The sequence below is a fragment of the Populus alba genome, chromosome 3 (assembly GCF_005239225.2).
Source record: "Populus alba chromosome 3, ASM523922v2, whole genome shotgun sequence".
NCBI lineage: Eukaryota > Viridiplantae > Streptophyta > Magnoliopsida > Malpighiales > Salicaceae > Populus > Populus alba.
The window spans coordinates 11,324,445-11,340,319 of record NC_133286.1 but is presented as its reverse complement, the minus strand read 5'-3'; the positions used below and the strand labels follow the sequence as shown (position 1 = coordinate 11,340,319).

At 34.2% G+C, this 15,875-nt stretch overlaps 2 protein-coding genes and 1 pseudogene across 2 annotated transcripts; 2 read left to right on the top strand and 1 right to left on the bottom strand.

The window, feature by feature from the left end:
• Positions 1-1,200: 1,200 nt before the first annotated feature.
• On the bottom strand, positions 1,201-2,761 carry LOC118035569 (F-box only protein 6). Its single transcript, XM_035041167.2, has one exon. The coding sequence runs from the start codon at positions 2,633-2,635 to the stop codon at positions 1,511-1,513; it is 1,125 nt and encodes a 374-aa protein (XP_034897058.1). The 5' UTR covers positions 2,636-2,761; the 3' UTR covers positions 1,201-1,510.
• Positions 2,762-7,106: 4,345 nt separating this feature from the next.
• Positions 7,107-8,921, top strand: LOC118035570 (uncharacterized). The gene is made up of 4 exons (XM_073408363.1): positions 7,107-7,198; positions 8,087-8,318; positions 8,500-8,595; positions 8,627-8,921. Exons 1-4 carry the CDS (start codon positions 7,107-7,109, stop codon positions 8,792-8,794), a joined length of 588 nt encoding a protein of 195 aa, XP_073264464.1. The 3' UTR covers positions 8,795-8,921.
• A 2,776-nt stretch (positions 8,922-11,697) lies between these two features.
• LOC118035568 (uncharacterized) lies at positions 11,698-15,557 on the top strand (annotated as a pseudogene).
• Positions 15,558-15,875: the final 318 nt, after the last annotated feature.

The following is a 15,875-nucleotide window of genomic DNA, read 5'->3' as shown; positions in this document are numbered from 1 at the left end:
ATGATTTTGTTCGAACGAAGGATCTGTTGGAAGAGTGGAAGAGTGAATTAACATTTTGGTTTTGTTGGATCTGTATTTCGGTGTGGGGCGGGGATCGAGAGATTGAAATAAACGGTCCAGATTTAATGTAATCAACGGTCTATATAATTTTAGTTTTATATTAACTTCAATTAGCAACGGAAAATCCGTTGCTAAATTCAAGGTAAATTTTGCAACGGATTATCCGTTGCTAAAGTCCGTTGCTAATATTAAAAAAATAATATATGTGTAATCCGTTGCAAATCCGTTACAGAATTTAGCAACGAAATTATCCGTTGCTAAATTCTGATGCTAATGGCACCTGTTTTTAATAGTGTCTCCATCGGTTAATGTCACTCGAGGGTGGTGACGAGTAAGCCAATGGGCTATGGTGCCGTTAAATCAACACCAGTAAAGAAAGAAAATACGTGTTCTAAAAATTTAAAGAGATGTCCATAGAAATGGTTGCTTGGCATTTACGGTAAGGGAATGCTGCTGTCTTAAAATTTGAGTAGCAAGTAAAAGGCATCATTTGACTTGGGATCCATCTTTCTTTTCCTTTTTCTTTTTTTTTTATAAAAAATTATTGGGATCTTATATTTGCTTTCATTTAATTTAATTTAATGAAGTAAAGCAAAGTTCAGTTTAAATTATCCCGAGGTTTATGAGTTATTTTGATATATTAAAGGAAATGGATTTTGTGATAAATGGCTTCAGATGAAAGGGAATCACAAGCTAGAAAGTAGAAATTAAGCAGTTGCCGATTACAAGTTCAATGATTTGAACTCCTTGGAATGAAGGTTGTGCTCGACACACTTTCACTTTTTGCCGCACCATCCTCTATCATTACCATCGTCTGGCCATTATATGGTCATGTGTATATGAAGCATGAAATGGGTGTCGAATGTAAATTGAAACTTTCACGTACAGTTTTCATGTTTTGTTCAGACAAGACTGTCCTGATCTCCCTTCCTTACCAAATACACTTGCATTGCCTGCAAATTCTAGTGTATCAACAAAGTGTTTCTTTAAAGCTTGGAAAATGCATTTTTAACTTCTTTCAGCACCTTGGGTGGCCTATTTTTCCTTGCTCTGATAGAAACTATGGCAGGCTCTAATAATATATCTGCTCACCTGAAGACACTCAGCATGCAAAACCCATTGGAACGTTGGCTGTGACTCTTACAACTACGTACAGTACCATATCTTGCTCAGAACACTTACACCATGAGAAGCAGATTCCTCGTAAATGGAGAAGTTACAATTTTTAGTGCAAATAATATATTTGGTTAATAAATTTCAAAGGCGAGGAGCCTCAGTGCAAATACCCCGAGCTCGCGAACCCTTTGTTCTCGAAAGAGAATTATTCCTTTCGATAGAATCCACGATTCACAAGCCAATTACCACTCGACTGTTAATATATTTATTACATTGCAAATGAAAGAGGAACAAGGCCCTGGCAAGATTCACAGCACATGAGGACAATGCCTCATCATCCTTGTTTGGAGAAGGCACAAGAAGGAGCAAGATTGGGATGAATCAGAACACCTTTGATCGGCAAGTTTTGTACTCGTTCTCCTTTTATTGAACAGCACCCCTCTACCCAGAACCATTCCCATCTACCTCTCTCGCCAACCTCTCTCCACACCGCCATTCCTGACGCAAGGTCTCTGTACAAACATATAGCCCCATCACCCCTTACACATTTAGTTGTAGCCCAGCTCGCCTTCCCCCCTAAAATTCTCCTTGTCAATTCAACTGGCATCTTCTCTTTTAAACACCACGCGTGTCTTTCATCCAGCTCCCACACACAGGCATCGCCACCACTGGTGCCGCCGACAAGTGTCAGCCTGCCATTGAGCTGAGCTAATGCGGCAAATTCAAGCTTATCTGCCATGTGCACACTCAATTCCTGCCATTTATTGGACCTAATCTCAAAGCCCATTATGCTATAAGCCCGGGCCGAGGTCATCCAATATAGCAACCCTTTAGAATAGACACTCTCATTAGGGGTCCAGACCGTTAGCCTCACCGCAAATTCCACTGGCACTGGCCCCACAATTCTCCACTCGTCATCCTCCGAGTCGTACACTTCCATTGTGGGCTCATACGTGGCAGCTCCACGTGGAGCTTCGGACATCCCTCCTGCTACATAGACTCGAAAATGTAAAGATGGGCCGTTCTGGGCTGGGCCTAAGATCACAACACCAACAGCTGGATTAGTCCTTGCAATCTTCAGCATTGGAAGGGACCTGAATTCCTTGGTGAAAGGGTTGCTTATAGCTAATTGGAGAGTTGTAGAATCTGTGGGTCTTGAGAGGATTAGGCTCCCTATCAGGGCAATGGGTCGGGTCGGGTGGGGTTGAAAAGCGAGAGATAAGACGTGCCACTTGTCGTTATTTGGATTGTGAAGATAACAACATAGCCCACGACTGCGCGTGGGCAGAGCGACAAACCATGCTTGGTGGTGCCGGACCATTGATGCGGCGGTGCTCAATGGGTATGAATTGGCACAATTGCGCCAGTACCGGCATGCTGTCCTGGCACGTGCCAAGGAGTCCGGAGAGAGGAAGGAGAAGATGTTAGCAAGGAGATCCGATGGGAGGCGGTTCCACATTTTCGAAAAGGCTTCTCTCTAAAGTTTGGGCCATGGAAGAGTGCTTATATAGTACAGTGTGAGGTCACAGAGCAAGGCAATTATTGAAGATGAATGATTGGGGATTCTAAAGCATGGGGATGTGTGCCCACAAGCACAATTTGATCTGGCCTGCATGTGGTGTTAATTTCTGTTGTCCCTTTCCTTCCGCTTCATGCGACAAAAAAAGAAAAGATGGTCCTCCGAGGAGCCCAGAGGGTAAGAGAGATCTGGCGACAATAAATAAGAAATGGACAAATAAAGTACTGCCATTTGGATCATCGGTCATTTTCACTGCTCACATAGGTTAATTATTAACAATTTGACGTCCACTGGGTCCCCTGCGTTTCAAGGGTCTTCATCATGAGATGCTTTGACAAGAGATTGACTGAGGGAGGAGGATACAGCTACCGTGGCAAAACCATTCTGGCAATTATTACTCATTTAAAAATTATAATGATGTTATTCTCACCTCACAATTTAGTACTCTCACCTCACAATTTAGTATTCTCACTTCATCATTTATTATACAAGTTTAAATAAACTTATTATATATGTGTCTTAATTTGTAATTTCAAAACGGGAACTTTGGCTTTCCACACGCATAATTATACAATTACTATTTTCACAAAGTTTTGATAGAAATCTTCTCTAATCGGTCATTAAATATTTCTTTCTTCTCATGAGAACCTGCATCACAATCAATGGAGATTTCAAATCTCATGCAGCAAGAATTCATATTCAAGTATTAGGCCTCAAACCACTTAAACAATCAAATATTTTCTTTAAACAATTACATATATAAATGTGTAAATATAGCTACATATATTTCAAATTCAGGAGAATTCATATTCTATTTTCAATATCAATTCACTCCTTACATGTATATAGCTACATATTACATTCATTACAGTACAATTATCATATCTAAGTATTAGCCATAATATGTCTCAATTCTCAATTAGCGAGGATGTATGATAAACTCCTACAAACACAACATTCACATAAAACTTTTCATAATAGAATCCAACAAGTAAGATATCATAAACCTTACAAGTAATATTAAATGATACAAATATCATATCTTATACAATATACTAAGTATCACTCTGTATGTTCGCCATAATCGTTTCTATCATACCCTACCAATCTCTTTTTTTCTTTATAGTCTTTACCCAAGTCACTAGTCTTTCTTTTCATCTGCATGATTCTTTACCTTGGTTCTCATTTCCACACCCTTGATATTATTGTCAACTTATCCATGCATATGAACCATATCAACATACATGTTGTCTATTCTTCAATGTTATGATAATTTAAAGTATATTATTATATACATGAAGTCAAGCGTTACACCTATGGCCATCATAAGGTTTTTTCCTTGAACATTACAAGAAGATTCATTACATGTGTTAATCCTTATGTGACATTATCTCTCATATCATGTCGAGATAGACTATTATTTTTTACTGCTATCAAATCTTCTTAGAACTATCTTAACAATCTCATAATGTACTATGTTTTCACTATCAAAACAACCCCAAAATACATCTTGCATACGACATCATTGTAGCTTTTGAAATACCCTTCATTGTTGTCTTAAAACAACCTTCAATTCCATGTTATACGCTACCAAAACAACCCTTCAAAAACCCCCTAATGATGTTCCAAGAACAACCCTTAAATTTTTTGTTCCTTTTTCCTTTCAATTCACCCCCTCTTTTATGTACTAAATGCAATACCACCCTTAATACATGAATAGCTACGTCAGCTTTTGGTTCTTCAAGTGCTAGATAGAGAATTTCAATTAGCTCACTAGATTAGAAATTGTAGCTTCCAAAATTGCTTGATTGGATTGACAATTCAACAAAATTAATTTCTTGAATCAAGCTCTTGCTTGTTGAATTAGGTTTAGTTGCAAGAACAAAATAGGGGTTTGATTTTTTTTTTTTTTTTTTGTAATGAATGGGTCATAATTTATCTAATCCACTTTAGTCCCCCTACTTTTTAATTTTGCTATTTCATCATTTTTTCTGTCTTTCACTTTTTCTTGATTTTTTTTTACTTCGTTTTTGGGTAATGAGAGCTAGTGGATGGGTTTCACAATTAGTGAGGGCCTCACTAGATATAGGATAGACTAGCTTGATTGTTCATGCTATGCTAAAGATTTCTATATCGATCAATTAATAATGTTATTTAATTTGAAAATTTTATATTAAAAAATAAAAAATTTGTTGCATACACATAAGCCGATTTACTATTTTCAAAACAAAATAGGGAACACATATTTGATATGAAAAAGGTTTTTTTTTAAAGAATCTGTTGAGACATAATTTGTGTTTGATAATTTTTTTTTCTATGAATCTTTTGCAAAAGTCTCTCTAGCCAAGACTTACTCGTTTGTTCATATATATATATAAAATAAAGATTTACCATGTTGTGAAAAGTAATTAAAAAAAAATGCAAAAAAACAAAGAAAAATAGATGCTTTATAGTTTTGGGCTACTTGATATTAAAATAAAAAAAAATAATTAATTTGAAAAACAATTATATAAAAACTTAACAATAAAAAAGTAGGCATTTTATTCTTGTTAAATATTCAAGAAAAAAAATTCAAATAAAAATATAATTAATTAATTTCATGTATAATTAATCATAAAATAATTGTTAACATTACAATTAAGAACATTTAGTCTTATTTGAAAAAAATGTTAGCATCAGATATCTTTTAAAAATAAATTATAACTTTTTTTTATTAAAAATACATTTTCTATAATATTAGAAAAATATTAAAAATCCTAATAAAAATCAAGTCGAGGCACTTAGGTTTGGCTATATGGTTAAGCTCGCAAGCCTGGCCTTAATAAGGAAAAGGCCCAAACTCATTGTGGCTTACTTCTTTTTTTTAAAACTCAAACAGATCACATGTCATTTACCTTATCTATTATAATAAACTTTGACTGTTTTCAGTGGCCGAGAAATTAGATTTTATGTAATTTGGATCTCAAAACCTACATTTCAATCTATTTTTATCTAAAATTATCTTTGAAACCTTAATAATCACATTTTCAATCTTAAAACACCTTCTTATTAGTCTAAAAAATCAAGTTGGGTATAAACAAATTTTACAGGCTTTGATTTATTTTTTTTTTTGTCATGATTAAAAGCTTAGATCACTTTACAAAGTCTCTTTTTTTGGAAAACCAATTGATATAAAATTGACTCTCTTTTTTTTTTGCGTAATTATGACTAACCAAAATCTTTATCTTTTATTTCTCTCTCTATAAACTTTCTCTCTTTCTTATCTCAACACTCTAAGATTTAAACACGAAGAAAATGAATTATGAGTACTGAAATGTCAAAACTAAAAACAATAAGGAACAAAGACATAACAATGCAAAACTTAAGAATGAAATTGGACATTTTAAAGAACTATGAATATACCATAGCAATTCACAATGCTCATACAAATACCACTATAATAAAAACAATATAAAAACTCTAGATCTTTTAGTATATTACTAGTTTTGGTATTCATGCTCCGATGGGGGGTTGGATTTTTTTAATCATTTTATTGAGCAATCAAGTTGTGTAAATACTTAATTATCTCTTTTATTTGATAATGATAAATAAATGATGTTAAAAGACTTAAATGCTTTTAAAAATCTATATTAATTTTTTTCGGATGGAAGAGTAAAAATCCTTTACAAGAATGTATTAAAGTGGTGTGCATTTTTCTCAAGGTGTTTTAGCTTCTTTTAATTTTAATTAAATGATTTATTTTTTTATTATTAAAAAAGAATGCGAGGCCCTTGGTTCTCAATAATATTACAATAAGAGGAAATATTCAATGCATACCAAGTTCTCAATCCCAAATTAAAAAAAAAAAAACCCAACGAAAAACAAAATCAAGGAGGAAATTCTCTCAATATTTTTCATCTAGGGCAAGAACTCTTCTATTCATACCTCTCTCAATTTTTTTTTTTCGTAGGTCAATTAAAACCATAGCTAATTTTACTCCCTGTCGTTTCTCTAGAAACAGCAAGTTTTAAGTATTATCTATATTATTGAGTGGCAAATCGATCTAAAATAGGATACATATTATTTTATAAAGTTCTAAAATTGTCTTTCAAAATTTACTTGGCATTAACTTCACCCATTAAAGTCAAATCTTCCATGGTAAAGCATGCAAGAGAGAGAGAGAGAGAGAATCTTGCTCTACTGCACTCGATTTTTTAGGCTAAAGACCCTCACATCAGGAAGAGAGGCTTGTATTGCAAATATGGATTCGGAAAAACAGTAGCAAAAAAGATAGAAAAATAGTTTTGTATGTTTCATTGCCATCGTTTTCTACCGTCGCTTTCCAAGAAACGTGTAGAACAACGGCAAGGCAGCCTCTAATTTTCCACCATCGTGGGTCCTAACATCATTTTCTTCTCCATTTGATGCTGTCATGGCTTCTTCAAAGAGATGGGCACGCATCATATCGTCTATTGCTTCTTTTCTTCATTTCTTTATCATAATCTTGCAAGTGCCCGTCTTCAGGTAATCTATCATTATATCACTTTCTTCTCTATTCCAGGATGTTTAGAATAGCGGTGGTGGTTGTTTTTTAATGTATTTTATATTGAAAATTATATTAAAATAATTTTTATAATTTGTTTTTGATATTAATATATTAAAATAATTTTAAAATATGAAAAAATTAATTTTAAAAACAAATATTTAAAATTTTAAAAAACAACGCTTTGCATATCATCCACTTAATTACTCTTCGTTCAATGTCCTTGTCAACCGATCAATCGAGACCCTTTCTCCATCCAGTAGTATCACACCTTTCAAGATTGAAACGGTTTTTATTATAATTAATTCTCAAATATTTTCAATAATTGATCAATTGATTTTCAGTGCGATTCCTTTTCTGCACCATTAAAAATATTAAAAATAGTAAGGCTATCATTTCTGGGTTTTCTGCAATACTTTTTTTCTTCGTGTTAGACGAACAACCACATATTAAAGGCGTTCTTGTTTCCTAACTGAAGAATCAAGCTCTAGATATTGTTTTTATGAAGTTTTGTGAGTTAGGGTTAAGTATACTTCCATCTTCGCCTTGATATGTGTCCAAATAATTTCTTTAGCCGGCCATAAATATATAGATGTCAAGTTCACAAATTACAAGTTCTCCGGTGATATTAATTCTGTAGTAAAAACAATATAGAGAAAGCTATTTTTTTAGTAAATATCTTAAAGCAATTCATTTTCTTAATTTTTCTCTAAAAACTTTTTTCAAGAACGAAATTTTTTGATTCCTGTACTGAAGAATTGAAAGAAGTTCTTCGCTTGTCATGGTGCCAATTTCACCCACAAAAGATATCTCTCAAGGGAAGGAAAAAAAAAAAAACTTATGTCTTGGTTTCTTGTTTTTTCTGACAGGGTACCATGTAGGACTGGAACATGTACTTCACCTATAGAGGTCATGTCCTCCCACTTGATGGCAACTGAACTCTATCCTGCATTTGGGCCCAAGGCTCTTCTGTATCCTGGTGCCATTGCTAGATCTTATATCAAGAACAGAACCTTCCCAAGCTATAGTAAATTGCCGAAGCTATATAACTTGACCAATCTGAGGAAAACCTCTGCATCGACTGATCTCCGGCACCTAGAGGTTAGTAACTAGCATTATAAACTCCTCAACTCTCTGTCATAATGTTCATGTCAGAATAATTAGATTTTTTTAACCGAAGACACTGGCTGCATATTATACACGTTTTTCTAATAAATCAACAGCTGAATACGTGTGATATCTTGGATGTTTCAGTAACCAGACACCATTTGTGGTTCTCTAGATTCTGACAGGAAGCTACTTAGCAGTGGCAGGAGCAGTGTTAGGTCTCGCAAGGCTGGACAGGACGAGCCTCTTTGGAACACTGCTTATCCTATGGGCTTTGTAAGAGAAAGTCATCCTGAAAAAACTCTGCTGATATGAATTCCGCGAGGAGTATCCATATCTACCCAGTAACAATGTGCATTGCTCTTCTTTGTGCTTTCTTGGCTATAAGAAAGGATGTTAGAAAGCTTATCCGTTGTTGCAGAACTCGGCGAGGTGCAAAGTCTCTGCGGTTTAAAGCGAAAACTATGTGATACCTGCTACTGGATTAGCATTTTTATATGTATAGAAAGCAACCATTCTTTGGATTATATGGCAGGAAAGAACAGAGGATGTTGCCTTTCTAGTGCTACGTCTTTAGAGACTTGTCAGAAAACATATATATATATTTATTTAACTTGGATATCCGGGTCACCTTGCGTGTATCTTAACTAATTTTATGAATCCTGAAATTAATGATCATGTAAGCCTCCAGTATTCATTATCATAGTTATTAAACCCGGTCCGAGGGTTGACCCGGTCAAGGGGCTGGGTCTCGGGTTTCATGGGTCAACCCGAGTCAACTCGGGTCAATCCGGATTAACCCGGGAAAATTAAAAAAAAAAATTAAAGTTTTAATATTTCATATGAAAAAGTTAAATATAGATTATATATATTATAAATAATGAAGTTTAAAAGAATATTTTAAAAAGATTTTTATCCCATATTAAAAAAACATAAATTTTTTCTTGGAAAGATAAAGTATATATACTAATGGGTTTCAAATCTCACATTGAAAAAACATAATTTTTTTCATGAGAACATAGAATATATATATGAAAGGGCTTCAAATCCCACATTGAAAAGATACTATGTTATCCTTTTAAGTTGAAGTATTTAAACCAAAAGGTTTTTTATCCCACATTGAAAAAACATGATTTTTTCCTTGGAAACATATAGATTATATATACTAATGGGTTTTAAATCCACATTGAAAAAACATAACTTTTTTCATGGGAACATATAGTATATATATGAAAAGGTTTCAAATCCCACATTGAAAGATACTATGTTATCATTTTAAGCTGAAGTATTTAAATCAAAATTTTTTTTATCCCACATTGAAAAAACATGATTTTTTCCTTGGGAACATAGAGTATATATATACTAATGAGTTTCAAATACTATGTTGTTATTTTAAGTTGAAATATTTAAACCAAAATTTTTTTTATCCCACATTTAAAAAAAAAAAAAAACCAGGCTTGGCCGGGCTGTTGCCACAGCCGGTCTTTTATTAAACCCGGACCGGTCCAGCCACCGGGTCGACTCGCCAAGCCTGGCCGAGTTTAATAACAGTTATCATTATATTAATAATCATAGAAATCAAACATGAAGCTTTATAAAAAACAAATTTTTTAGTTTTCAAACTTTTATTATTAATTTATTTTTAGGCGGATAAAGACATGAAATATATATATATATATTTTTTATTAACGTGGGTGTCCGGGCCAGCTTATGTGCACCTCGACTAATCCCACAGGCCTTGGAGTTAACGACCATGTAAGCCTCCAGTGGCCATCATATGAGCAACCTAGGGTTTAAACTTGAGACCACAAAGGAAGCAAACCTCATGAAATATTAGATGTATAGGAGGAGTATGTTTTGGCTCGTATTGTGGCTTGTAATTGGTTCGTCAGCTTTTCCCAGCCACCGAGAATGAAAGGAGAAGTTCTATTCGTTGCAGTGACAGTAAAAAACGAGGACTTTGGAAGATATAAAATTAAGAGAATTTCCACGACCGTCGAAAGTAGATTTTAAAGGGGGACCGGACCTCCTGTAAAGCACCGATAGCCATGGCCATGGGGTCCTCGGAGAAAGGCGACTCTGTGGGTTTTGGCAAGTAGTGGATGCGGACAAATATCTTTTTGTCTCTTCATAGGGTTTAGCTTTCAATGAGGGGTCACACACATGACACGTCACTTGTAGGTATGCACTTGCCATCAATGTCCTGTGCTTTTGCTTAGGAAATAACAGCTGATTTTCAGTCACTTCAGCTGTTAAGATCTAAAATTCTCAGCATGTGACCTTTCATTTGAAACAAAACTTCAAGAATCGGAAAATGCTACTCACATGCTTTCAATGGCATGTTTGGATTTCTAGCTGTGATAACGGTTTAAATTATTTTTTTTGTTATAAATATATTAAAATAAAGTTTTTTATTTATTTTTAAAAAATTATTTTTAACTTTAATATATCAAAACAATCTAAATATATAAAAAAAATTAAAAAATTTTTAGAAACATTATTTGCCCCATATTTTTCAAACATAAAATATTATCAAAATTACTTGATCTTCTAACAAATTTGTAAAAATAATTATCAAATATAAGCATATTAAGGCTAGAGAGTAAGAAGTCGATTAAATTTTTCACTCATCATGTTGATCCATTAAATTTAGAATTATGAATTAGATTTTTAGTTAAATTAAATAACATATTAATATAATAAAACATGTTTGATGATATGGTTTTTTAATAATTCAATTAATTTTAACTCCATCTAAATTTAAATGTTTAATACCATAAAAAAAATAAAACGTCACTGTTTTAATAAAAATAATTAACTTTAACGAATCTAATAACTCAACAGCAACGAGTCATTTTCCAAATTAGATTTCCATATCTTGCTAGGAAAAGTAATATAATAGTACTTAGTAGCGGCTAACAATGGGGAATCATGGCATGAGGGCTGGCTCAGGAATATCAGGATTAAAATCATGTGGGGTGCGAGATGATCAATCAGGAATGTGCTTATAGCGAGCAGTCATTCAGCATCCAATGTCAAATAGCATCTTCCTTGTTGATCTATAATTTTTTTTTTTTTTTTTAAAAACACATTCAACTTCCAAAATCTTTCAAGGCACATTGTAACTTGATAGTAACTTACAAATTGTTTGGAAAAAAAATTGGAAAGTGGAGGGAAGGAAGGAGAGGGAAAGGAAAAATGTAAAATCCAAGACATTTTCTCTCGTTTAAATTCAAATATGGTGTCGATAAGATTAGGAACACACCCTCGAGATCCATATACTTTGATCGGTGATGACTCTTCTGCGTAGGGTTGCATTATAATTAAAATTTTTGGCATAAATTATGCAAAGGTTTTTTTTTTGGTTATGATAAAGGGTATTCTCGATTTAACTTGTATATTAATCAAGATTAAATCCTCTTGACATAAGATTGATTGATGTTGATTCTAAAATTTAAATCCAAAAAATAAAAAATAAAAACATACCCTTTTAATCATCAAACCAAGTTCTTTAAATTATATATAAAAAAGGGTAAATTGAATAGCAATAGAGCGAATCACATTATGATGCGATTAAAGAAAAAGATAAAAAAAGAATTGTTGTTGAGAAATAAACATTCCGCTAACCTAATAGTTACTTGGATTGCATGAATGAAGTACTTAAGCATACAGTTCGACAGTTTAAGCTACTCCTCCAGTCACCTAATCGACGACACCAAGATGAACTGGATTCTCGTTTCACAGCAGGTTAAGAGAACTCAAGTTGCGATTTCCAGACAAGGTAACTAACATAATTTGTATCTGTAATTTTTCAGTGATTTTCTTGTTTTAACTGGCGGTAGTTACAGTAGAGCAAGATACAGTGTGAAATGTGAAATTTGGGGAAAACTTACAGGCCTTGAAGATTTCTCTCCACTTGCCAGTTACCTGCCAATGAGTGATGGGTCCATCTTTTTTTTTTTAATTGGTAAAAGGGAAAAAAATCCTTGAAAATTTGGAGGTTTAGTGTCTTTACTTGCTCCTGTAAGTCCCACTTGCCTTTTCTTGATTTCGATCTTCATTTTGGGTCCTTTTATCTGCCTCAAGAACATTTCTGGTTTTGGGAAGTTGGGGTTTTTCTCTCGTGTCTGAAGAATATGGGTGGTAGTCCCACTAATTTGCCTTTTGCTGAAGGAGGTTGTGTCTTTTGTAGCTACTTTTGACAGGGTTTGCAGGTTTTGGAAGTGGGTTGTTGCTTATAAGCTCCTAACTTGGATTTTAAATATAAATTGTGGTTGTCCAAAGGCTGAAATTTGGTAACTTCTGATCATTTGCTTCTTTCGGATGTTGGTTTTCCTTCTGAAGGCAAAAATTTAAGGAAGATTGTATATGGAGAACTTATTAAGTAGTTATCAAGTGAAGTATAGAAATTTCAATAAAATTCTTTTTATTTTCTGAGTTTTTGTTCACATGTGAAAAAATAGACTTAATTTTGCAACTCTTCTCCATTGAAGTTAAATTCATCCCATCTTGTTACTTTGATAAACTTGTTTTTTTTTTCTTTCTTGTGTTGGAGATGTTTGATGGGAGCTTTGCAATGCCTTTCCACACGTTGAACCCATGTCATATATTGGGTCATGTAAATACACATAGAGCCCTCCACAAGTCAAGGTTGCAACCAGTTCTAGCAATACCCCATCATCAATTCTCTTGCACACAGATGAGATGGTAAATTTTCCTGATTCTAAGAAGGGTTCTGGTTGAGAGGAAGGGATTCTTCTGATTCATTGCTTAGTCAAGCAAATACAGTGGGTATAATAGGAGGTATATCAGTGAATTCTGCTTTGAATTTCTTGAAAAAACTAGTCCATGGGAGTTCAAAAGAAGGAAAAGATTGCTTCCCTTTCGTTCTTTGCTCTTGATCCAGTATTGAACAAGGAGCTTTTATCACATGAGAGAAATTCTTGTCCTTATCCCAGCAGGGATAATGAAAAATCTCCATCGGATCGTTCTGCAATTGCAGAGAATCTGCAGAATAAAAGGTTTTTTCTTGAGAAATCAGGAGTTCAGTGCATAGTAATGCCTTGTCATATTTTGCATTCATGCATGATGAGGTTTTCTAAGGGGTGTTCTGTTCCATTCCTTCATATGGGTGAGTGTGTTGCAAGGGAGCTCAGGAAGCTAAGCTGAAGCCACTTGAAGCTGGTAGTCCTCTGCGGATTGGGTTATTAGCCTCCAATGCAACTTTTTGGCTGCAGGGGTTCTATCAGGAGAAATTGCACAGTGAGGTAATTTCGTTCCCGGGCTCCTTTTCTCTTATGTATCAGATTATCCTCCCATTACAAAATCCAATTAGGTGTGGTCTAAATAATCAGTAATTTCAATCTAACGTTCTGAGAAGCAAAGTATATATCTGGGTTTTATTTCTTGATCATGCATGTCTTTCAATTCATTAAGTGAGTCCTGATCTTCTACCTTTTATAAAAAATGCGAATAATCACCATATGTTCCAACCTTTTTAAAATATTTAATCATGAAGGGAAGTATGTCTGAAGTTACTGAGGAAGCTTTCATACCATTTACATGCACTCCCTTCAACAGAAGTTGTCTGATGCCTGTCTTAAGTGATCTAATGTAATTTCACCTTAATATTTGCTTAATGACATGGGGAAATTGAAGATTTTCTTTTCCGTTCTTCTATGGTTACTCTGTTGCATGTTGATTATAACCCTTGTTGACTATTACTGCCTTTTTCTGTTTAGTGTTGGATTCATGTTTTCATTTCTTCTTTTTGAAATGAATAATGCTTTTAAGATTTTTTGTGAGAATAATACAAGTATTGGTTTCTCATTTTTACTCCATGCATGTAATTTCCCCTCAGTGACTTGTGCAGCTGCTCCTGCGGGGCTCATGTTGGGGGTTCTATGCATTCAATTAAAATGAATGGACTGAAATATTGTAGGAATGTCATGATAATTTCCAAATGAAATATGTTACTCTCAATGATTATTTGGTAAGGATGTAGTTCCCATCTTTCTGTGCCTATATAAATGACGTTCATGCTTTTAACATTTTTAGTGTCTCTAGATACCTCTATCCTGGGTGTTTCGTTGGGATGCAAGGAAGAGGAGGAAATTAAATTGGTCAAGAATTACTTTTGATATTGGTTTGATTCCCAAATTGTGAAAGCTCTCATCAGCTTTATCAGAAACTTGTGCTAGGATTGTTGATGCCGGTTTTATTTTGTTTTATTACTTCTGATTTCTGGGATCACATACATTTTCTTCCTTGTCATATTTTGTTGATGAGCCTAACCAAGAAACATCAAATGCAGTTGTATCACACATACACATGCATATATGTGTGCATTTCCAACTTCGTTGAATATGCTTCAGTTGCAGGAATTATAGTGTGTTCCATGGTTGCCAATTCTGCATTAGTAGATGCAACAAAAACTCTCCCTTTTTATGTCAGGAAACAGATTGAATTGCACTTTCTCTAATTTATTATCCTAGATAATTAATTAAGGTGCTGCTTTGTGTGAATTGTAGATAGTAATGGGATGAAATATATTTCGAAACCAAACAATGATTTCTGGGCGAAATACAATTTCTTTAAGCTCTAATGCCTTTTGTTATTAGTTATTACAGTCCCATGATCATGTCCTTCCTGCACAGATTAAGTGCATTTCTTACTGTATGTTGATCACAAATGCTCCATGCATTACCTCAGTTTCAATTACTTAGTTTCACAGAAGTGGATATCTTCACCCTGTTTTCCTTTTCCTGTCCTAAGTGACTTGAGTAAAATCCCGTGTAAGCTTCCTAGATTGTTAGATTGCAAAAGATTTTTGCTTAGAAGCAATATTCTTTTACCATTAACAGTTACTAGATAAAGACATGTTATCTATTTTATCCACGTCACTGGTTCTGTTTCATTTCGAGGTACCTTTTTTTGTGCTGTAGGGATTTGAGGTTGTGCTTTCCAGATAAAGCAACCATGGAACACACTATAATTCCTGCAATTGAAGCTTTAGACAGGAACGACATGGAAGGCGCACAGAATTTGCTGAGAATTGCACTGCAAGTTTCTCCTTGTGAGGGCAGTTTGAACACAAGTCATCCTTGCTTCGGAAAGAAATGCGTGATGTTTTGCCTGAGGATGATCCACTTCTCAAGAAATGTATTGATCCAATGGATGCATTAGCCCGTTCAAACTATAAAGTGGGCGCAAGCTGCAGAAAAAGGTACATAAATAAAATCGAGAACAGGACTACTCTGTTCTTCATGGATCTCCATTGATGGAAAAACCTAGTCTTTAGGTTTAAAATATTTTGGTATACATATATTGTTGCCATTCCTGGGGAATGTATGTGTTGAAAATTGGCCCCTACACCGTTTGTTTTTTCAGTAGTGAAAATTATCAGATAGAACTGTAATGAATATTTGTAAAAGAAAATACCCTTCATAGCTCCAGTAGAAAATCAAGAAACAAAAATCCTTATTGAATGCTTGCTGAAGAAACCAAACAGTGTATTTGTGTAGTAATTATTTGAAAGTATTGCTGTGGCTT